Raw genomic sequence first — 23,272 nt, forward strand, 5'->3', positions numbered from 1 at the left:
CAGTCCAGGACACAGGGCTCTATTCAGTCCCCTTTGCTTTGCCTGAAGATTTTAAGTTGGGTGCCATCCATATGCAAGTAGTTTTCTTTTCTACTTTCTACTTTTCTTTTTTCTTCCAATGCCAGAGAAAATGTGACTGGGGTGAGTTTGGATGAGTGATGGATTGGAACAGCCCTACTAAATGGGCTGGTAAGACAAGGTTTGATCCAAATGAGACACAAGTTTTGTTGGTCAGTAAGACAGCTGATTTGAGTTTGGACATGTAGCCTGTGCTGTGCTAGAGACTGTTCCTGTCCCAAACATGATCCTGGGGGCTAAACAGTTGTGGCAAGGAGTGTTTAATCTCAGCATTGCCTTATGTGCCAGCAGTACCCTTTGCTAGATCATGTAAATCTGGCCAATAGTCAGATCATGTCTTGGCCATATCCAGATTGCAGCAGTCTGATGGATTTTATGTTTTGAGCACTGGTCTGTGACTCTGGAGTTCAGTTTTCTGCTCAGTCGTGGAAAGCCACTGGGTAACATAGAGCAAGTCACACACTCTCAGCCCCAGAAGACCCCATGTTCACCTTAATTGGAAATGACTTGAAAGTATACAACAACAAACATCTTAAAGAATACCACTTTCCAAATGAAACTGCTTACAGATTATAAATGAAGTCCTAGTCAATCTAGTACCACATTCTGAAGTACTCTTGTTGGGAGACACAAGAGCAGGACCTTCTTAGTAGTGGAACTGCAATTGTAGAAATCCCTCTCAAATTCCTCTTGGTTAGCTCTTTCAGTCTTTTGAGTTTTAGAATGATGCCTAAGATATACAGTGCACCTGTGTCATACGCAGGTATGACATGAGCGGCTTTCAGCATATGCCATTAAAATTACTGGAGTGCTCCGGAAGAAGTAATGGACACGAGCCCCATTATTTCTAATGGGGCTCCAGCATATGCGGGAGGGTCCGGAATAGATCCTCCGTGTAAGAGAAGGGCCCACTGTATATCTGTATATATGTTCTTTGTGCTTCAAATGATTAGAATCAAGCCTTACACAAAAAACACACCAGAATAGTTAACCATCCCACAGCCAAAATAATGAGATTAAAATGAATGCAGTGTAATGTTTAAACTATTAAAATGGCATTGTGAGAGCAATGTGAAACAACTGGATCAGTTTTATTGCTGAAAATCCCTTGGAGGCTGAAATGCAGGACAGCTACATAAAAATCTTTCCATTTTTTCCCCTGCAATGTGTCTGCTTTATGTTTGTAGGAAGTTGGGGTCAGGGTTAATCATAATGCTAAACACACTGGTCTCATCTGATTTCAGAAACTAAACAAGGTTGGACCTGGTTAATATTCAGATGGGAGACCACCTGGTAATAACAGAGATCTCTAGACAGAGATTGGAAGGAATCCTGCCTGAAACGTCAGATAGCCACTGCCCATCAGAATTTACAATGCTAAGGTAGAAAGGCCAACAGTATTGCTGGAAAGCATCCTCTTCAATCATCCCTCTTCCATTCTCTATTAGAGAAATGGGAGCTTTAGACAGTACAGTGGGTCCTTGGTATCAGCTGGGGTTTGGTTTCAGCCCCCCCTCCCCATGGATACCGAAATTCATGAATGCTGAAGTCTCATTATATACAGTGGGGTACTGAAATGCTGTCCCTTATATAAAATAGCAGAATCAGGGTTTGCTTTTTGGAACATATATATATATATATATATATATATATTGGAATTATTTTCAAGCCCATGGATAGTTGAATCCATGTATATGGAGGGCTGACAGTATAAGATTTTTCTGCTTGTATCTGTCTTATTCACATTGCCCCTCAAGCTTTCCCCATTTGCTCAGCAATAGATCGTAATGCATGGTCACTGCAACCAGACCATGTGATCCCAGAAATGCCCAGGTATCTGTGGTTGCAAAAACATGTCTCCTCCTCATCCTTCTTCCTCTTCCTTCTTCAGGATGGTGTGTGCCAGCTCTCTTGAGCTGTGCCTATATCTGATTATATACTCCAATGTCACTGGTAAACATTTTAGTTATATAACTTGAATACTGCATATTTGCCTTGCTTTACTGGAGATAGCTCCAGAGGGATATTCAAGAGATTCAACGCACTTCTCTACAAACTCTGATAAAGAAGACTGTCTCTTAACTGAACCAGATTTTAACTTTCCCCAAAAGGGACTAACACCCTAAAATCCATCAATCTGACTCAGTATGAGGCAGTGTCCATTGTTCTTATGCTCTAATATTGAATAGGATGTGAATTATAACCAATGGGAAATAGCAGAAGAAAACCAAGTTGAATAGATTGTGAATTGTAACCAATGGGAAATAGCAGGGAGAAAAAAACCATCAAAGCCAAAACTTAAAACATGTGTTGCACAATATTTCTATTCAGTATGAAGTTTGCATAGTACTTGTAAGATTTCTCTGTATGTGAATATTTATTACGCTGAGAGGATGTTGGATTGCAGCCTGTATTTTATGTAGGAAATACAGTTTCATAAAATCATAAAATCTTAAGAGTTGGAAAGGACCACATGTGTCATCTATTCCAACCCCCTGCCATGCAAAAATATACAGCTAAAGTGCTCCTGAGAGATACTTATCCAAAATCCACCACATTCCAAGATATTCCCCTATCACAACAGCTTTTACAGTAAAGAAGCTCTTCCTAAATTAAGATTACATGATATGGGCCCAAAATTTGGACCATAATGTTCATATGGATGTATGGAAAAGAGGTGGTCTGAAAATATAAAGAAAGCAAGCATGGTGTAGTGGTTTTAGTATTGGACTATGACTCTGCAGACCAGTGGTTGAATCTTGGCTCAGCCATGGAAACCCACTTGGGCCTTGGGCAAGGTGTATTCTCTCAGCCCCACAGGATGGCAATGGAATTATTCCCCTGTGAAGAAACTTGGCAAGAAAACCAAGTTTACCTTAGGGTTGCCATAAGTCAGAAATGACTTCAATGCACACAAAAGAAGAACAAAGATTATAAGAACAAACAACAATTATTTTGTGAAGTGATTTGAAAGAAAGCCCGCTTAAGATAATGTATATAGATGATGATAATAATAATAATAATAATAATAATAATAATAATAAAATTTATTTATATACCGCTATTCCAAGGATCAAAGCGGTGAACAATAAAAGATAAAACAGTTAAAACAACACGAGCCCCAAACCCCCCCATCTGATGATGTACAGATGGCAAAATTTTGTACTTGGGAATACAGCTTTTCATTTTATTTTTACATTTTTTATTATTTTTTTCTCATGATTATATATTTAAAAGTAAAATTTGAAATGCTTTTTAAAACAACAGTGGGATAAGAAAAAAGTGTGCTTTGAATACTTACTGGTATGTTGTTGGGCTGACATTGATACGGCGAGGATGACTTCCTGACTCAAATTTGCTTGCTAGGGTGACGTTGTTACCAAAAAGACAGTATCTCGGCATTCTTACACCAACAACTCCAGCGAGAACAGAACCTGAGTGAATCCCTATTCTCATCTGTTAAGGGACAGAGGAAAAACAAAATCTATTAATCAGTGTCAGCTGTCATTTCTCTTAGATGTCATAAAACACAAGGCATCCATACAAATACAGTCCAAGTGTTAACTGAAATTTAGATCAGTAACCATACTTTCAAATAGTAAGGAATGTGCTCCTTCCAACTTTTCATTGGTTAAATATTCAACAAATGTTGTGTGCCTGTGTATATTTGTGCCTATCCAGCTGGCCCTCCCTATCCCTGGATTCTTTATCCATATATATATATATATATATATATTCTCAAAAGCAAATCTTGATCTGCTATTTTATATGAGGGACATCATTTTACGATGCCACTGTATTTAATGGAACCTGAGCATCCATGGATTTTGATATCCACAGGGGGGCCTGGATCCAAACCCACCATACACATTTCATTGTCCTGAGGTCCTTATATTTGCTTAGGGTTAACCCTGGAATCCATCTTCCTATCTTTCTTAAGAAAATGAGAATCAAACAGTGGGTGCTATTGCGACCACAGTTGCACAACCAATATGATTCAGCACTTTATATCTTCAGGATATATTTGCTGCCTTATGCAGAAATTTTCTACTGAGCAATGAAAAAAACACCCATATATTCAAGACTGATGGTATTAGTCAGTGGTGTAAAAGAGTGGAGAGACCACCACAAGCAGGAGTCCCCTGGTGTGTGTGGACTTTGACGATAGGCTATAAGAAACTTATTTCTCAAAGGGGTTGCCCGAACAGGCAAAATGACCCAGCTTCCCCATCAACTCATGATGTCTAGTTTAGATGACACAAGCCAAAACATCTGTGTCAGGATCAAAGCAGCCTCTACCCCAGGCTAAAATAGCCCTGATTTTGCATGGAGTTTCTAAGAAACTCTGTGACAAAACCAGGCTGTTCAGACAGCCATCCCACTCCTTACCTTTCCAGTGAGTAATCCATCTGAGAAGGCTCCCAGTTGCCCTATCTGAATCAAAAATGGGGTGCAGCCAAGTGCCCAGTTTCCACATCAGATGGGGCAACTGGGGGGCTTCCTTGATGGCTCATCCACTGGAAAGGTAAGGAGTGGTCCCAAGTCCTGGGTCGATGAGGTGACAGTGTGAACACACACACACACACACAGAGTGCTTGCACCAAGTCAGGAACAAACCTGGCTGAGCACTGGGGGCAGGATAGCATGGTTCAGTCTGTGCTATCCTGTCCCATCTGATCAGGTCCAAAGAAATACCACACACAAATGCTTTCAGACAGATTTCCAAATCATGCATCTGGCTAGCAGACTCAAATCTATCAAATCATTTGCCAAAGAAAACTATGGATAGTTTCCAGAAGTGGAAAAGGGTGTAGGATTTTTTTTGTATTGCACACCCAGGATCTGCCTGCCAGCATAACACTTCTTGGGGAGACTCTGGGAGATGCAATCCAAAAAAGTCAGTTTTCCAATCTTCGTTATGTTCACAAAAGATTACAGCAGCTGGGTTTAATTGATCCATGGAGATGTAGCGAGAATTTCTACAAGGTGCTTCAGCTTTAACTGCCTTGTTACTTTTAATGGCTAAAGCTTCCCAAGTCTATGTAAATGCATCAGAATAAGGCTGAAGAGGCAAGAATATCAGAAAACAAGTGCCTCCCCAGGTCTGCTTCCATCAGGCTCCAAATGGCCTTGATCAGTGAATGGCAGTGAGTTTGGCTGTTGCCTATGTGTGCTTGTAGAATAGTTTCACCACAAAAATTTTGGCCTTAGTGAAAACACTACACTACTCATGGCCTCTGGGATTCTCAGTGGGATGGGGTTTCTCCTCATCTACACTGCAATGAGAATTGGAAACAAGGGCAAATCTGATCTGGTATTTGGGAGAGGAAGGTTCAAGACTCCACTGAACCATGAAACCTTGTGGGTGACCTTGAGCCAGTTGCTTTGTCTCAGCCTGACTGTGTGTGCTGTGTGCCTTCAAGTTTTTTCTGACTTATCGTGACTCTAAAATGTCCCTATTATGGGGTTTTCCTGGCAATACTTGTTCAGAGGAGATTTGCTATTGCCTTCCTCTGAGGCTGAGAGTGTGTGGCTTGCCCAAGGTCACCCAGTGGGTTTCATGACCAAGCTGGAAATTGAACCCTGGTCTTCAGAGTCACAGTCCAATACTCAAACCACTTTGCCACACTGACTCTCCACACTCAAAAAGGATTTATTTATTGAAGAGAATTTCTATACCACTTTCCAGTTAACCATCTTAAAGCGGATTGCAATATAAACATATGCAATGGAAACAATAGCTAAACATTTTGAAAGACCTGATATAGTCTATTAAAAGAATTCATCTGAAAACCAAAACAACTGCTCATGTGAACAGCAAAAGAATGCCTAGATAAATAATGACACTAAAACCATGCAAGTTCAGAAACTCAAGCTTTCATAGTTAAAACTCAGTAAACCTTTGTTCAGCAACTATAGATCCAGTTCAGAGGTGTTCACTGTCAGAACTGAAGAGCTAGCATTAACACTGCCGTATTAAACCATGCACAATTTCAAATTCATGGCAGGCTCATTTCTCATTCATTATAATTAATAAACACATTTGTCTCTCATTCCCATACTACCCCTCTTTGTTGTTACAACTAGATTCTTTTCACAGGGACAGGCTTGAACAGGCTTGATATATGCCTTACCTTTTTCCAGGTTTATCTTCCCCACCAGTGTCTGAGATCTCCAAGTCTCTGTAATAGCAATTTCTAATATACAACCCATCACACACACTTTCCATTATTTTAAGGCAGGAAGGATGCATTTGCAACTCCTGACAATCAGGAGCCAGCCTAATCTCAACAGGAAGACCATTCCACACAGTGGAAAGTCAGGAGGAGGAGAGCCATGGTCACCAATGTTTCTTAAGCTATTTGACCAACATAGTTTCTTTCTCAACATGCCAGGGACTGGCACCATATTTGTGCCCACTGACTACAACTCTTTCTTTCTTTTCTGGAAACTTGGTACAAACCAGCAGCCAATAGCTTGCAGACTAGCACCAGGCCACAGACCATCACTCTGAGTCGCACTGATGTACACTGTTCTATGCATAAAAAAAGAAAAGAAGTATGTAAATGTAATGAATCACTAAAATAAATAAAGTCCGAGAAGTCAACTAGTTGTTCTCAGTATCAGTCTTGTGTAAAGAAGAACCCATTCATCTCATGATGAACCTTCTGGCTGAAGCCTGAGACAAGAGTCTGCCAAGCATGTAGCCAACATATATTCTTTTAACTGTCAGGCATGAAAGCCTATCACACTGGCCTGGGAAAACTGGAACACCATCAGAAGCCTTCTCAGCATAAAGAGGAATTATTGTTTGGACATGCTTCAGCAATCTTATTCGGTTTGCCTAGGAAACAGTCTTCAGGAATGGGATATATCTTTCTTATTTTGACTCTTTCTGATGTTAAGAGCATCCCTCAGAGTTTACACTCTCTGACAGCCTTCTGGGTTGGCTCTCCTGCTTAAACCATCTGGAATAATCCATTTTGCCAGATCCCTTGTAATGGCACACCTGCTTTCATCCTGGGGCTATTCAGTAGTCAACCCTGGACTGTCTGGGACTGAGTGACAAATCCTGCTTTTCATAAAGGAATCATTCCTGCCTTGCTGCTTAACAATAAACAAAATACCTAGCATGTACATAGCATGTGTTGAGTGTTCAAAACACCGAAACCTCTCTCTCCTTTTTGTTATCCTGAAAAGAGAACCAGATTCTGAGTAGTTGTACTGTATGCAGAAAGCATTACCACCTGATAGCTTCAGAGTCAGCAGGGCAATATTCTCTTGCGTTTTACTCTGAAGTTTAAAGGTGTTACCTAAGGTACTGAAGTCTATCCCCCAAATAGGTTGGGTACCTTGGATAACGCTTTTAAAATGCAGACTACAACCTGGAGCAGATTCACTGTCACAGAGGCTGAAAGTTCTCAATTTCTCACTTCAGAAAATTCATTTGTTGAAACAGAAGTGGTCAGGAGCCATAATGGTTTCACTCATATGTAGCCACCCTGAGAAAATGAAATGGAGACTGCTAGAAAGTAGCTTACTGAAATCAGAGCTGGTGATTCTGAAACCTCCAAAGTTAGTGGGAAGTAAAGGAGTAGAAGGGAGGAAGGAGAAAAACTTTTGGCCATTTCTCAGCTGTCACCTCCCTGCAGCCCTTCCTAATAGACAATTTAGCTGGTCATAAAAACAGTGCCACCGCCGCCGCCGCCGCCTCCTCCTCCTTCATATCCTATCCTTTATGGGCCATTTCCCACATCTAGATTTTATATGATACATCTAGTTCTCCCTAGAAGCCAAAATGACTATTACTGAGGCTATTGAATTCTGGACATATCATGAGATGACCTGATTCATGGGAAAAAGATAATGTTCCACAGAGTGGAAGGCAGCAAGATAAAAAGAAACCTACATTATATATAAAAAGGTAAAGGTAGACCCTTGACATGATTGTCTAGACATAATTGACTGTAGGGGACGGTGCTCATTGTCCGAAGACGACTTCGGTGGTCATGTGACCAGCATGACCAGACCGAACGCTGTTACCTTCCCATCAAAGCGGTACCTATTTTTATCTACTTGCTTTTGCATGCTTTTAAACTGCTAGTTTGGCAGAAGCTGGGACTAGTGACAGGAGCTCACCCCATTATGCAGCACTCGGGCCTTGAACTGCCAACTTTCTAATCTTTATGCCGCAACATCTCTTGCATTATACATGGGCCATTACACATAGATTGATTCAATCTATCAAGGAAGCTACAGCCCTGAATTTACAATATCTGAGGACCACTGTTAATTATAGGGCTCTGATTCATGTGGTTGCCTGAGGGGTTGTCCACACAGGCCAAAAGACTCATGTTCCCCTTGGCCTCATATCATCCAGTTCAGACAATGCAGGCCAAATTACCAGGGGCAGAATTGGATGCAGATCCTTTAGAATATTTTGTCACATAAAATGTAATGCATTACACTAGAAGAAACTTCTTGTTCTATGTGTGGGATGTGATATTAATGAATATTGAATAACATGGACAAGCACAAACTAAACTAAAAAAAACTAAACAATACTACAGTTAAAGAATATTCTGTATTGCACTTATTTGTTTACACCTAAGTGGTAATCTGTTACTCATATATCTGACAGACATACTTTACTTGGAAAAATCCTTTATGTCTTGAAGCTATAGCTAGACATTTTAATAATTAAAGTTGTAAAATGCCTCTCCATTTGGAAACACATATTGGTCTTGATCCCTGTCCTGGTTTTGTGAGGAATGTTTTCGTATACTTAGTTTAGTTGCTGTTCTGTGGATTGTAACAATGTGGTCATAAGGTGCATTCTAATGTAAAGAACTCTCACATATTCTGAAACATTTCTTATATTGCGAGGTGGGGGAGTTTGTAACTAACGGCATGTTTCCATGGTATGCAGATAAAGCTAATTGGATACTGGACCATATAATGTAAAAAGAAAATCTGCTTGTAAAAATTCTGTCAAAAGATGCATTCTAATGTAAGGAACTCTCACATATTCTGAACCAAGCCTAATTTTGCAAGAAGATTAATATCCTATCCAACACGTAGAATAAGAAGGTTCTTCTAGTGTAATGCACTACATTTTATGTGACAAAGTGTTCTAAAGGGTAAATAAAAAAAGCAGAAAGCGTATACTGACAGTTTGCTAAGCATTTTTTGTGTAAAACTTTTTTTAAAGTAACATTATTTTATAACAGCACCGAAAAAGCCCTCAACTTGGTTCCGATACGTGGATGACACTTTCACCATTTGGAGCCATGAAGATGAAGATCTGGCTGTGTTCCTGAACCATCTGAACAACATGCACCCCAACATCCAATTCACTAAGGAAAAAGAAAAGGAAGGAACACTGCCATTCTTGGATGTCCTAATCATCTGCAAGCCAAACCAACATCTGGGTCACACAGTATACCAAAAACCCACACATACAGACCGATACCTGCACAAGAAATCGAACCATCACCCAGGACAAAAAAAGAGGCACAATCAAAACACTGGTAGACCGAGCAAAACGCATCAGCGAACCCCACTTCTTGGAAGATGAAGTGAAGCACTTGGACCGGGCTCTACAGGCTAATGGTTATTCTATCTCAGACATCAGAAGGGCTGTCAGGCCCAGGGAAACCCAGAGGAGTGAAGACAAGCAGTCACCCAAAAGGAAGGTATTCTTACCATACATCAAAGGAGCCACAGACAGAATAGGCAAAGTGGTGAGGAAGCAAAACCTGCAAATGGTTTACAAACGACAAAGAAAATCCAGCAAATGCTTCACTCAGCCAAGGACCTGAGAGACCCTCTCACACCCGCAGCAGTTTACCGCATACCATGCAGCTGTGGACAAGTCTACATAGGGACCACCAAACACAGTGTGCAAACAAGAATCAAGGAACATGAGAGACACTGCAGAATGGGCCAGCCAGAAAAATCAGCAGTAGCAGAACATGCCACAAACCATCCTGGGCATAAAATACTGTTTGAAAACACTGAAATTCTGGACCATGGCAACCACTACCATGTCAGGATGCACAGGTAAGCCATTGAAATCCACAAACACCTGGACAATTTCAACAGGAAAGAGGAAACCCTTAAAGTAAACAAGGTTTGGCTACCAGTCCTGAAAGATAGCAAGATAAAGACTCAACAAATGCAAACTCTCCCAGCAGACAATGAGCACTATCAAGCAGACATTAATCCTCTTTTGCAGACCCTCACACCCCGAGGCTTGCCATTAGCAACAGAACAATCCACATGCAAATCACTCATGCCTTTCCAGGTCACACAATATATAAAGCCAAGTCCTTTCCAGGCAAGCATTCTCTGAAGATGCCAGCCACAGATGCTGGCGAAACGTCAGGAAGAAACTCTGCTAGAACATGGCCACATAGCCCGAAAACCCACAAAAAGACTATTCTTTTATAATGCTTACCTTGCCAATAAATGTATAAACTTTGTAATTTTACAGCTTGTGAAGGACTTTACCTGAAATGTGTTAGCTGAACAAATAAAAAAATAATTTTTTTACAACATCATGGCTTAACATAATGTTTTGTTTCACAAGAACACTGGAGTACATCTCCTGTTTTCCAGCATTCCATGGGCGGGTTACAGACGGGCAGGGGAGGACGTCTTGGAGGTGTTTTCAGCTGAATGCGGAGCCTCCAGACGGCCCGCCCCGGGGGCGTGCTTCAGGTGTTGGAGCTTCCACACGGGGGGCAGTGAAGACGCCTCACCTGGGTCAGTTTCGGACCCGGAGTTTCCAAACCGCCGGCTCGGAAGACGCTGCAAAAAGAGAGGCACCTTCCACACGGGCGGCCCAAACCGCGGCTTTTTTTTTCTTTTGCCGCATGAGAGGTGTGCAGCTGCGCAGCTGCAGCGCTAAGCAGCGGCGGCAGAAAGCCTGTCTGCGCATTTAAAGCACCCAAGCCCCTTTAAACTTTTTCCCTGTGACTTTAAAGCTAGACAGGAGTGGTGTGAGGTAGCAATGTCCAAACTCTGTCCTTCCAGGCATTTGGACTTCATCTCCCAGAATCCCAGACCACAGGGCAAGGTGGCTGGGGCTTCTGGGAGATGAAGTCCAAACGCCTGGAAGGACAGAGTTTGGACATTGCTGCTTTGGGGACCAGTGAGCCAGGCATGGTGGGAGGAGAGAACAGGAAGGGTAGAATAGAGTAGATAGGGCTGGGAGGGAACACATGTCCTGGGAGGCGAAATGATGTCTTTATGGGACATCATGGGACCTAGTGCCTTGTCAGTGCTCCCTGCCCCTTGATCCCAGGCCCTCTCTAGTTGCCCTTTGCCTTTGGGGGCAAGTTTAGAGGGCATCAAAAGGTCTTGGGCACATTCAAGCTCCGGGGTCTCTTTTTTTTTCCTTTGCCGGCTGGCGAATGCGCAGCTGCGCATCGCTAAGCCCCTTTAAAAGTGCCCAAGCCCCTTTAAAACTTTCCCCCCCCACTCTGCCCAAAAACAATGGTGGTCTCCTGCCAGCTGGTGATCAGCTGGTGTTGGCATCCTTGTCCGCTTGCACTTTGCCAGTGTCAGCAGCATCATGGATGCCTCCTCTCCTTTGGTCCCCGCGCTCCTGCTGAATCTGGAATGCGCAGCCACAGCTGTCTCCGCTGCCACCGCTGTCCCCCTGCCATCTCCCCTCACCTCCTTTGTATATATGTCAGTATTTACAGTTTTAGCGTTTTTTATTGTTAGGTGAAAATGGCACAGGAATGTGTGTAGGGGTGCACTTTAAAGTCCAAACTTTCCAAGCAGCGCATGCGTACATGTTGCTTTAGGGTTAGGGTTAGGGTTACGAGGCTTAAAATGCGCCGCAGCTGTGCCTCAGCTTCCACAGCTGCATGGCAGCGGACGTTGCAATTAAAGCCTGACTGCAAACTGCGCATGTTCCAAGACCCCAACTCACTATGCGACGGAGCTTTTAAATGGGCAACTTAAAGTAGCGGCGTAGCAATTCTGGTGTACCGGTGCAGCAGCTCTCATGGCTTCTTCCACTTCTCGATAGGTGTCAGCATTCAGGTAGGACTGCTCCAGTTTCTGCAAAATGTTTGGCTGGGACCATATAGCTATGAGGTCAGCCGTCTCAGTATGAGACCAAGACGTCCCCTTGCCTTTTTTCGGGGTGCTGGTGGATGGCTGAGCCATCCTGCCTGGTGGCAAAGGGGAGCCGCCACACAGCTGTGCCAGGAGCAGCCGAACTGTGCCCGTTTCCAGGTGAAAATGGCGCAGGAATGTGTGTAGGGGGTCACTTTAAATCCCAAACTTTCCCTTTTCACTTTCTACAACCAAAACATCCACCGGCAAAACTGACAACAGCTGTGTGGCGGCTCCCGAGATTCTAGCAACGCATGCGCACAAGTGGCTCTAGGGTTAGGGTTACGAGGCTTAAAATGTGCTGCAGCTGTGCCTCAGCTTCCACAGCTGCATGGCATTGGACGTTGCAATTAAAGCTTGACTGCAAACCACGCATGTCCCGGGAACCCAACCCATTATGCGACACAGCTGACACGGAGCTTTTAAACCGGCAACTTATATTTGCGGCGTAGCAATTCTGACGTATCGGTGCAGGGGCTTACAGACGGACATGCGCAGGTACGTATCAAACAGAAAAGAAGCAGAAAAAAGCAGCACCTTTTTAATGCCGCTTCTTCCCGCTTGGGGCATGCGGGGGGCGTGTTCATGACGGCATTCAGGTAAAGCCCGTCTGAAGGCTCTACCTTCATGACGTCATGAGTACATCCCTTTTTGCCCGTCTGTAACCCGCCATGGTGATCTTTTTCTCCAAATCTCCCTTATCTCGGGGTAAACAGCTTAGTTACTGCAGGGTAATCTGACCACTAGTTTGTTTAGATGCCCCCTGCACTGCTTACCTTGCTGCACCATTGCTCATACTCAAAAGCCCCCTGTTGTAGAAACAGGGCACTTGGCCATGTGGGTGCAACCAGGTCCCATGTTTCCAAATCATACCCAGCGATGGGGTACTTCTCAGTACAATTGATGGCATGGCAAGGTAAGGAGTGTGAGCTGGTAGCAGGCCTGGGCTGGTGGGGGAACAGCTGTGTAAACTGACCCAGATGAGCACCAGGGCCAGAACTGTATGGGCTCAGACTTTGTTAACCTGGCCTGTCGGCTCCGCCTGTAAGTTGAACCTAGAGATGGAAAGAATATTCAAAAATATTTTTAAAATTACAAAGTGGTGTTTTTGTGCAGAAAACAGCACATTCTATACAGGAAACAACATTTTCTATTTGGAATATAATATTTCAATTAAGAAATATTCATTCTTGCCTAGAAAATGCTGGGTTTTGTGCAGAAAATTCCATAACTGAGTATTTATTCTTTGTAAAGTTTGAACATAGTTGATTTGCAGAGAAAATAGCATTTTCTGCACAGGAATTAGTATTTCTGTATTGAATTCTCTTCAGTGCAAAAATGCTGTTTTCTGTTCAAAACCCCACATGTGCCAATTTTGTGCATAATAGGTCCTGAATCACAAATAACCTTCAAACACTGCATGTTTTTCAAAGACTTTCTCGCAGTAGAAAGAAAATTACTGAAATTACTTGTTGCTACATTTGAGAAAAAATCTAGCGAAGAATTACACTCATTATTGAAGCTGACTTGATGACACATAATATCTACAAGTCTGTGAGCAAGGACAGGTTATAAACACTTTAAATAAATTAGAGCTTGGGAAAGGAAGGGGATGCAACTCACTGAATGCCATGGCTGGTATGGTTCTAATAGTCACTTTCCCAAGGTCTGAAATAAATAAAATGAAAGAAAATTTTGCCCATTTCTACACAATGGTGAAATCCATATAACTCCTATGTTGTTTAGGCTGGGGAAGGATCAAATATCCTAGTAGGGCAGATCCATAAGCAAGCATGGCTCATAGTAAGGGTCAGAGTATGAACAGGTCTATCCTCTTTCAATATTAATTCACCTAAGCCATGAGTAGCTGTATAGTTTTCTAGCTGGCATTTGGTGGTGGTAGAATGGTTGACACCCAAACTGTCCTTTTTGTAGGCCATGAGTTCAAGATCCCACCAGGGAAACTATTTGGACATTGCTTCAAATAGGGCATATGGAAATGTTTAGTGCATCTTCAATCAGCTGTCCTTGAACAAGATATTTCTTAGCTAATTATTATTAACAGCATCCACATTCAGGCCCAGAGCCACATGCCGCAAGCCAAATACTGTACATATCTAAACCAATTAGGTTAAATTTGGCAAGCAAATCTAATCTATGCTGTACAAAAGGTCTGTTCAGTTTCAAATGTGATACCAGCTCTCAGCAATAAACGTTTATTATTAGTATACAAGTGAAAGCACAATACACAAGATTTCATGGTGATTTCACAATAAATCTACATCTGGAAGCAGGCAAAGAGAATATATATATATTCTCAAACCACTACACTATGATGGCTCAGCCAATGCTCAAACTTCTAGTGGGCTATTATATACATACACACACACACTCTGCCTAATCACCATGACACATTCACACACAATGTTGTCATTTGTGTGTTATCTTCCTGTCTTTTGCTGGCGCTGCTTCTATCTTTTTAATTACACAAGAAAGTTCAGTTGGGGGGGGCAAAGAGGTGAAACAACCCCTCCTTCCTTATTTTAAAAACACTGTTGTGGTTTTAAAATTCATTTTTGGAGAAGATGAGATTAAGGTGCTATCAGTTTTAAGGTACTATTAAGAGGAAGCATGACAATGGCCTTTTTAGTGGCTGCTCCTCATCCTCTGAATATTCCTCCTTGAGATAGTTATTTGGCTTCTTTTTTCTTGTCTTTTCATTGCAGGTGGACAACTGTGTCACTTTGAATGTTTTAGGACTATCAGCCTCAGCCCACATAGCCACTGGAGGCAATGTGTATGTGTGTTGGAAAACAGGTATATGTATTGTGTACCCTCATTTTTGACTAATGACAACCCTAAGATGACCCTATCATAGGGTTTTCTAGGCTAAATTTGTTCTAAGGAGGTTTGTTGTTGCCTTCCTGAGGCTGACAGCATGCGACTTGCCCTAAGTCACCCAGTGGGTTTCATGACCAAGTGGGGAATTGAACCCTCATGTACAGAGTCATAATCCAGCACGCAAACCACTATGCCACACTGTCTCTCCTTCCTTATAGTATTCAATATCAAAAATATTTCCTTTTCATATATCAAACCCTATAATTACAATGTTCCCTACTGTCACTCAGTAGGTTTCTTTAGCTGAGAAGGAATTTGAACCCTAGTCTCCTAAAGTCCTGATCCATCAGTGCTCAAACCACTACACTATGCTGGCTTAGCCAATGCTCAAACTTCTAGCAGGCCACAGAATGTCATAATAAATAAATTTATTGCCATCAGTCAATGCCAACATGACAGCAGTTTATGACAACAATGTTTATTTTGCTTTATAGACCATAATAATAATTATAATTTTATTATTATATTATTATAAAATTATAATTATTATTATTATTTATAGACCAAGCAGGAAAATAAATTCCTAGTTAAGATGATCTGCCTTCTCTAATGTACTAAAGAACATTTTTCTACATTTGAGCAATGCTGTAACACTTGGATAGTAACAATTGTGTAAAACAGATTTATAGTTTAGTCTGCTAATGTGCTTTCCTTCCAGTAAATTGAGCATCTTGTTTTTTCTGGGGACAGAAACAGACCAGGGATGGTTGGGGGGTGAGTGGGGTGTGTGTGTGAATAACTCACAGAATACCAGAAATGTTAATAGGTTGCAAAGGATGTAATGTGAAGTCCTGGGTAATAAAATACTTCCATTAGGTAGGAGAGGATATACTTCATCAATATGAGTAAAATTAATAATGTTATGTTCATTATAAATGACTAATAATACATTCTTGTGCATTTAAATATGCATAACTTAAGCCAAGAAAGTATTTAAAATATTTAGATTTAAACTGAAGGTTTGCCAGCTCCTAATGGTCAAGCACAGCCTACACATCTGTATATGGACAGTTTTTTAAAAGAAGTATTTCCCATTTCTTGCATAATTGCAAAAAAAAAAAAAAGTGTTCTCCTGGCTATTCACTCCCATCTATGGTCAAACACTGCAAACACTCTGAATGACAACGAGAGATCCCTGGGTCAAAACAATGGGGTAATATACATAAAGAGAAGGATAGAATTCAGAGACACAGCCATGTTGTTTGGAATATCATTATTATACAATGAGACAAGCTGTGCAAAAGAAGTTGTAACTTGAGCTTTTGTAGACTTAGGCTGCATCTGCATTGCAGAAATAATCCAGTATGACACTGCTTTAACTTCCAGTACTATGGAATTCTGGAAACTGTAGTTTGTTGTGGCACCAGAGCTCTCTGACAGAGAAAGTTAAACACCTCACAAAACTACAATTCCCAGAATTCCATAGCACTGAGTGGTGCCAATTAAAGTGGTGTCGAACTGGATTATTTCTGTAGTGGAGATGCAGCTTCAGTCCACATTCCCAGAAGCATTTTAAGAAGGAAGATGGGATAAAATCTGTGGGTTTGGTTCCAGGATGAATCCCCCCCCCATTGGATAACAAAATCCATGGATGTTCAAGTCCCATTAAATATAATGGCATAGCAAAATGGTGTATAAAAGGGAAAAATCAAGGTTTCCTGTTTGGACCTTTTTTCTTGAATATTTTCAAGCTGTAGATGGTTAAATCTGTGGATAAAGATCTGTACCAGATCTGTGACTGTGGAAGGCCATCTGTACCAACCTTCCTTTTCCTTCTTTTTGAAGGGAAGGTTGAGGCTTACCATTTTGATAACGGGAGGCTTCCATCCCAAAAAGCTCCTGCTTCTCCCGATCAGGTATAAAAGTCTTGACCATGAGAGTACAAGGCATCTTCCCTGAATAATATGCACACCATTGTTCTAGCAGTGACCATAAGGCCAGCCATAATGTGTGTCTCCTAAATGGAGGGAAACCTCCTTGAGGCATTTTAATATGAAGTAGTGTACCCATGTTGGAGAGAAACTCCTTTGTACATGGAATTTGTGAAGTCGAAGGCTTTCATGGCCAGCATCCATAGTTTTTTGTGGGTTTTTTGGGCTATGTGGCACATTGCCTGAAAACCCCACAAAAAGCTATACATGGACTTTGTTTCCTGGTCCAGAGATGCAGCAAAATTAAACTCACAACATATAAAATATTGTTTTTGTTTTTGTTGGAAATGTGGAAAATCCATCCATTTATTTCATCCATGAAGCTACTGGTGTTGGGATGTAGCTAGTAGCCTTGTTAGCAGGAGAATTCTATTAATTATAGTCTAAAAATGTGTGTATATATGTGCACACATGTGCACACACACCTTCAAGTCACCTGATGGCTTATGGTGACCTCATGAATTTCATAGGATTTTCCACCTTTTCCAAATTTCCAAAATTTGCTAGTCACTCACCCGTTTTCCATTCCCCACCCATTTCTAAAAGGAATGTATATCCCATGGGCCAGGTGTGCATGTGATCTACAAATAACAAGTGGAAAGAAATGGGACCAGAAGTGAAGATATACAGTATGGACACTGACAATAAAAGCCAAAGATCTCAGTGGAATCAAGGAAGTGGTGTTGTATTGGCACCAATAATCTAATAAACAGAACACATCTCTTCAGATGAATGCCTGCTCCTGTTTTCAGGAGCCTGACAGTCTGAATCCCTAGATCTGCCAGTACAATCTGAAACTTGTATCATCCCTAGAAATTGAGAATCTTTTTTTATGTACAAGCAATATCAGCCCATGCAGGAGGAAGCTCACTTGCCTGATAATGCTTTTGACATGACAGTCACTATGTGCGCTAGCTGTTTCAATTGACAAACAGCGATAAGGGCAATTTTTTTTATTCTGTGAATGAAAATGAAAATATAAATACATGGTCCAGGGAGTTATGTGTTTTAGTTTTAAATACTTATGGGACCCTGATTTTCATTTTTGGTCACTTTTGTTTACTGCCATGCCTCGATTCAAACATATACTAGGATTCAGGCAGATCTAACACAAGAGCTTAAGCACCTGAAGTCTACCTTGGGGATTTAATTAACTTGGTATCTTTCCTTCTTTCAATAAAGATCATAATGGTATCGCAGGGGTGTCAGACCAGCTTGCTTAACTTTACCAGTGTCCATACTGGCCAGGGTTTCTGGGATCTGTAGTCCAAAAATATTGTTTTCTAAGTACTTCATCAGAAAATGCCTCGTAAAAGCTCCATCTGGGCATGAATTAACAGAAAACCAAGACAGCATCTACCATTGTCAACATCAACAAAGAGTGGATATAAAACTATAGTTAAGAAAGAGGGAAATGGGTCTCCAGAGGAGATGGAGGATGAATTCCTACCTTCCCTCAAGTTTGCTAACAATATTTTGCATAGAAGATTGTATAATGTCAGCAGTAGACCAGCAAAGACTTCATTTAGTTTCAATTGTTGGGTATATGGGGCCAATATCTTGTTTTCCAGCCATAGAAAAAGCAGACTGTTATTTCTTTTCTCACACTGATCTTATTACTGCAACAATTTTATGTCTGGGGGACAGAGGTCCACATGTAAATTAACAGCTATGACTTTGATTTATGATGGCCCTATGAATGAGAGACATCCAATTCACCATGTCATCAAAAGCCCTGTTCAGATCTTGCAAACTCAATGCCTTCTTTTATTGAGTCTATCCACCTCTTTCCTACTGTCTTCTATCTTGCCAAGCTTCATTGTCTTTTCTAGTGAGTCATGCCTTCCCATGATATGTCCAAAGTATGATTGTCTCAGCTTAGTCATCTTGGCTTCTACGGAGAGTTCAGGCCTGATTTGCTCTAGGATCCATTTGTTTGACTTTTTAGCAGTCCACTGTATTCATAGAACTCTCCTCCAGTACCACATTTCAAATGAGTTGATTAACTTTCTATCAGCTTTCTTCACTGTCCAACTTTCACAACCATGCACAGCAACTGACTCCATGAAATTCTGCTAAATTCCAGTGCCTCCATGAAAAAACAACATTTTAATTTGTGGTTGGTATGAAGCATCTTGCAGGCCCAACTGGAGTGAGGGTGGAGGAAGTATCCAATGAAAATCCCTGGCGTAAACATTCATCGGCATCATTATCCCTCCAAAAGTCATACATATTTCATTAAAGCACCTGCACATGAAATGAAAACAGCTGTGGCTGCACATAAGCTGAATTCCACCGTTACTAACGGATTTCCTAACAGCTAGCCTAGCTAATCAATTTGTTTTCACACCAGATACGATCCAGTTAATTGCTGAAAATTCAAAGCTCATGAGAGCTTGTACTTTGGACCCCTGCTGGGGTGAAAACTGCCTCTTGCTGTCATCTCCTGACGCAAACAGAATTTATCTTCCTCCAGAGATTGGGGGGGGGGAGAGGAGAGACTCTCCATAGAATAACATGTAATCACTTTGACATTTCTGATTTATTGATCAACTAATATTTGTGGGCACAATTTCTGAACTAAATGTCAGGACTGTGGTTTTAACCCAGTGGTTTGGAGACTATAATATACTTTCTTGCAGTTTCCAAGATCACAATGAAAAATCCTAAGAGAAAAAAGGCTGAAGAACTGAAGGTTTCTTGAACCACCAGCTGATGAGGCTGTCTATCTTCAGTTAACATTTAAACATACTTCTCAACATTTCACTGAAGAAAACCAGGGCACATGTAGCCAAGAAACATCAGAGTGTGGTCAAGATAGATGAGGAAGAGCATACAACCTAGGAGAGGCTGCAGCAGGCTGCTTTTGCCTGAGTCTACAGGGAAGGGTACGATTCTGCCCTCCTTTCTCTTTCCTCTGCTGAATTAATTGAGTAGAAACTACTTTTGTAATTTGAACTACCGTAGTTTACAACAACTAAGTAGACTGAAGATAAATGAGGAAAGTGGGAGGAAGAGAGAGGAACTGACACTTTAGAGCATCCATAAAAGTGAGATAACAAAGGATTAATCAAGACTGTCCCTGCCAAACTGTGACAATTGGAGGGTATAGAACAGGGGTTGGCAACCTACGGCCCACGGGCCGGATCAGTCCTGCCGCCGATTGCCGCCCCCGCCGCAGCATCCGTGGGGCCTCACTGCCCTCCTCCTCCTCCACTGCGCATGGCCGCGTGGAGGAGGCGGAGGAAGAGGAGGGCAATGAGGCCTGGGGCGGAGGAGGCAAGGTGGAGGCGGTGCCTCCTGCATGTGGCCGCGCCACCCTTCCCGCCTCCCCCTCCCTCCTTCCTGGCCTCTGAGGAGGCCTCAGGAAGGAGGAGGAAGCCACCTGCGCGCACCCCCGCGGGCTCCTTCTTGGCCTCCTCAGAGGTTGGGAAGGAGGAGGAGCCCGTTTGCGGGTGGCCCCGCGGGCTCTTTCCCGGCCTCTGAGGAGGCCTCGGCCCCCTCAGAGGCCAAGAAGGTGCGCGGGGGGTGTGTGTCCTGCTTTTTTTCTGTAAAAAAATGTCCTACATTTTAAAATGTTGTCCTACATTTGTCCCGGTTTGGAGGTCCTGACTTATGTCAACCCTATCCGCGCCGCTCTAGGCGCCATTTTGAGTTTGGCCCCCCAGTTGTTTGAGGGACAGCAACCCGGCCCCTGGCTCAAAAAGATTGCCTACCCCTGGTATAGAACTTCAGCTAAAGTTGTCTGAGGCTGCATCCACATTGGCAAAATAATCTAGTTTGACACCCCTTTAATTGCCATAGCGCCATGCTATGGAATTCTGGGAAGTATAGTTTGTTGTGGCACCAAAGCTCCACTCTGGTGTTGCAACAAACTACACTTCCCATAATTCTATAGCATGGAGCCATGGCAGGTAAAGGGGTATCAAATCAGAAATTTCACTAGTGCGGATGCAGCCTGATGAGTACTGTTCTCAGAAAAGAACTATGCACACACCAGCTCCCTTCTTTAAGAAACACATGCTATTTTAATAAACATTCTCACTGGGCAGGGTGTAAAGGATTTCTAATAGCCAATGCCTAGCACATTTCCAAAGTATAATTTCCAGAAATACAATTGCAATTTCTTGGGTGCAGAAGGGGGGGGGGGGGGAAGGGGTCATGACAGACAGAGTGGAAAAAACCGGGTAAAAAAAATCCCTAGTGCAAAATCCACTGTATGTCAGTTCCCAGAAAATGAACACACTGATAAACAAATCACTTTGAATGTCACATAAGGCGTGTTTTATAGACTGAAACTGCAGGATATGTTTCCTTTTTATTTGAAATGGCATAGGGAGATAAATGCTTAATACCTTCCCTCTTCCCTTGGACAATAATATTTCACTCCTATTTGTAGTTATCTGAATGCCTTTAATCTCCCCTATTATAAACAGCACATGTTAATCCAGACACAGTGTCTAAAATTACAGTAATAAACTCCAATTTAATTTCTTATTTTTTTGGATTAGATGTTACTCTGTGACGCCTCTTCAGCTAGCAACCTTGCTTTTTTCTGGCCATTCAGTGATTTCTAAAATGTTTTCTACATTTTGGAATATGATTGATAACAGTCGAAGCTAAATGAAAAATACATGCAATATCCTATAACTCACAATTGCATATCATTAACCACTGATCTCTGCTGGATATAACAACCCAAGATTTCCACACAGGAACTCATTTCTACAGAGAAGGCAAAATTTAATAAAACAAGTATGTTTCTCCATGAGTTACTTCTGGTTCATTTCTGTGCACAACCAGATATGTCTGGTTCATTTCCCTGAACAATTCAAAATGCTAGCTATGATCTATAAAATTGTATCTGAAAGACTGTATCCAGGGTGACCAGATGTCCTAACTGCAAAGGAGAAAAAGGCGGTGCAAAATGTAGGACATTCAAGAAAAATGTAGGACATCCCAAAATGAAAGCTAAAACACTTGTATAAATATCAGTTCATGCTTCTTAGTCATTCTTCAAATGGAGGACATTTTGGAATTCCTCCTAGACAGGAAGTTGAAATGTAGGATGTGTCCTGGGAAAGGAGGACTTCTGGTCCCCCTGACTGTATCTCCCTATACAAACATACCAGAGTCTTAAGATCCTCAGCAGAGGGCTTTCTCTCAGACCTGGTTGTCACCATTGCAGGCCTGTGTGGTGAGGACACAGGGGACAGTCTTCTCTGTTGCTGTTCTCACACTGCAGCATTCTCTTCTGCAGGAGGCTAGGCTAACTCTTTCTGCTCTCCTTTCACAAACAAGTAAAACCCCCTGTTATCCAAACCACTGTATTCCCCATTACCATGTACAGATGTGGGAATTGGACAGTGAAAAAAGTGGATAAGAAGAAAATCAATTCATTTGAGATGGACTCCTGCAGAAGAGTGCCAAGGATACAGTGGATAGCCAAAAAGAGAAACAAATGGGTCCAAGAACAGATCAAGCCTGAAATCTCCTTGGAAGCCAAGATGATCAAACTGAAGCTGTTGTACTTTGGCTGCATCATGAGAAGGAGAAAAACAATAATACAAGGAAAGGTAGAGGGATGTAGAAAGAGAGGAAGACTGTACATCAGTTGGCTGGATTCAACCAGGGAGATCACAAGTATGAATTTACAGGACCTGAGCAGAACAGTGGAGGACAAGGGATGTTGGAGATGTCTCAGCCACAGGGTTGCCATGACTCGGAGAACTCGAGGGCAGTTAACAGCAACAACAACAAATTCAAACAAGCATTTGATGATTAATTCATTTTAGAGACGGAAGCATGTGTCTGTATGAGGTGTGAGTGCTTTGTTTTTAATTTTGCTGTGTTTTACATGATTTTATCCTTTTTCAAATTTAATGGGTTTAATGTCATAAGGTCTTTAATTGTGTTTCAATTTTGTCAGGTGTTCATCTAATCGTGTTTTGACCATTGTAAGATGCCTTGTAGAGAACCACTGTGATGTTGTGGTTTGAGTGTTGGACTAGATCCCAGCAGAGCAGGAATAGAATTCCTGCTCAACCATAGAAGCATATTGGGTGACCATCAGCAAGTCACACTCCCTCAGCCTCAGAGAAAGGCAATGGCAAGCCCTCTCTGAATAACTCTTGCCAGGAAAACTCTGTATTAGTGTTACTTTAGGGTAGTCATAAATTGGTAACTACTTTAAAGCACACAAGAAGAACAAGCTGCTTTGGATCCCATGC

The 23,272-nt window shown here is 41.9% G+C and overlaps 1 protein-coding gene across 1 annotated transcript in view; it reads right to left on the reverse strand.

Annotated features, from left to right (window-relative positions):
* Positions 1-23,272, reverse strand: part of GUCY1A2 (guanylate cyclase 1 soluble subunit alpha 2) — a 334,203-nt gene that overhangs the window by 36,306 nt on the left and 274,625 nt on the right. Inside the window, exon 7 of the mRNA XM_042460679.1 lies at positions 3,380-3,534. Coding sequence (XP_042316613.1) covers positions 3,380-3,534 — 155 coding nt within the window. The remainder of the gene's footprint in view (positions 1-3,379; positions 3,535-23,272) is intronic.

Source organism: Sceloporus undulatus, chromosome 3 (genome assembly GCF_019175285.1).
Source record: "Sceloporus undulatus isolate JIND9_A2432 ecotype Alabama chromosome 3, SceUnd_v1.1, whole genome shotgun sequence".
Taxonomy (NCBI): domain Eukaryota; kingdom Metazoa; phylum Chordata; class Lepidosauria; order Squamata; family Phrynosomatidae; genus Sceloporus; species Sceloporus undulatus.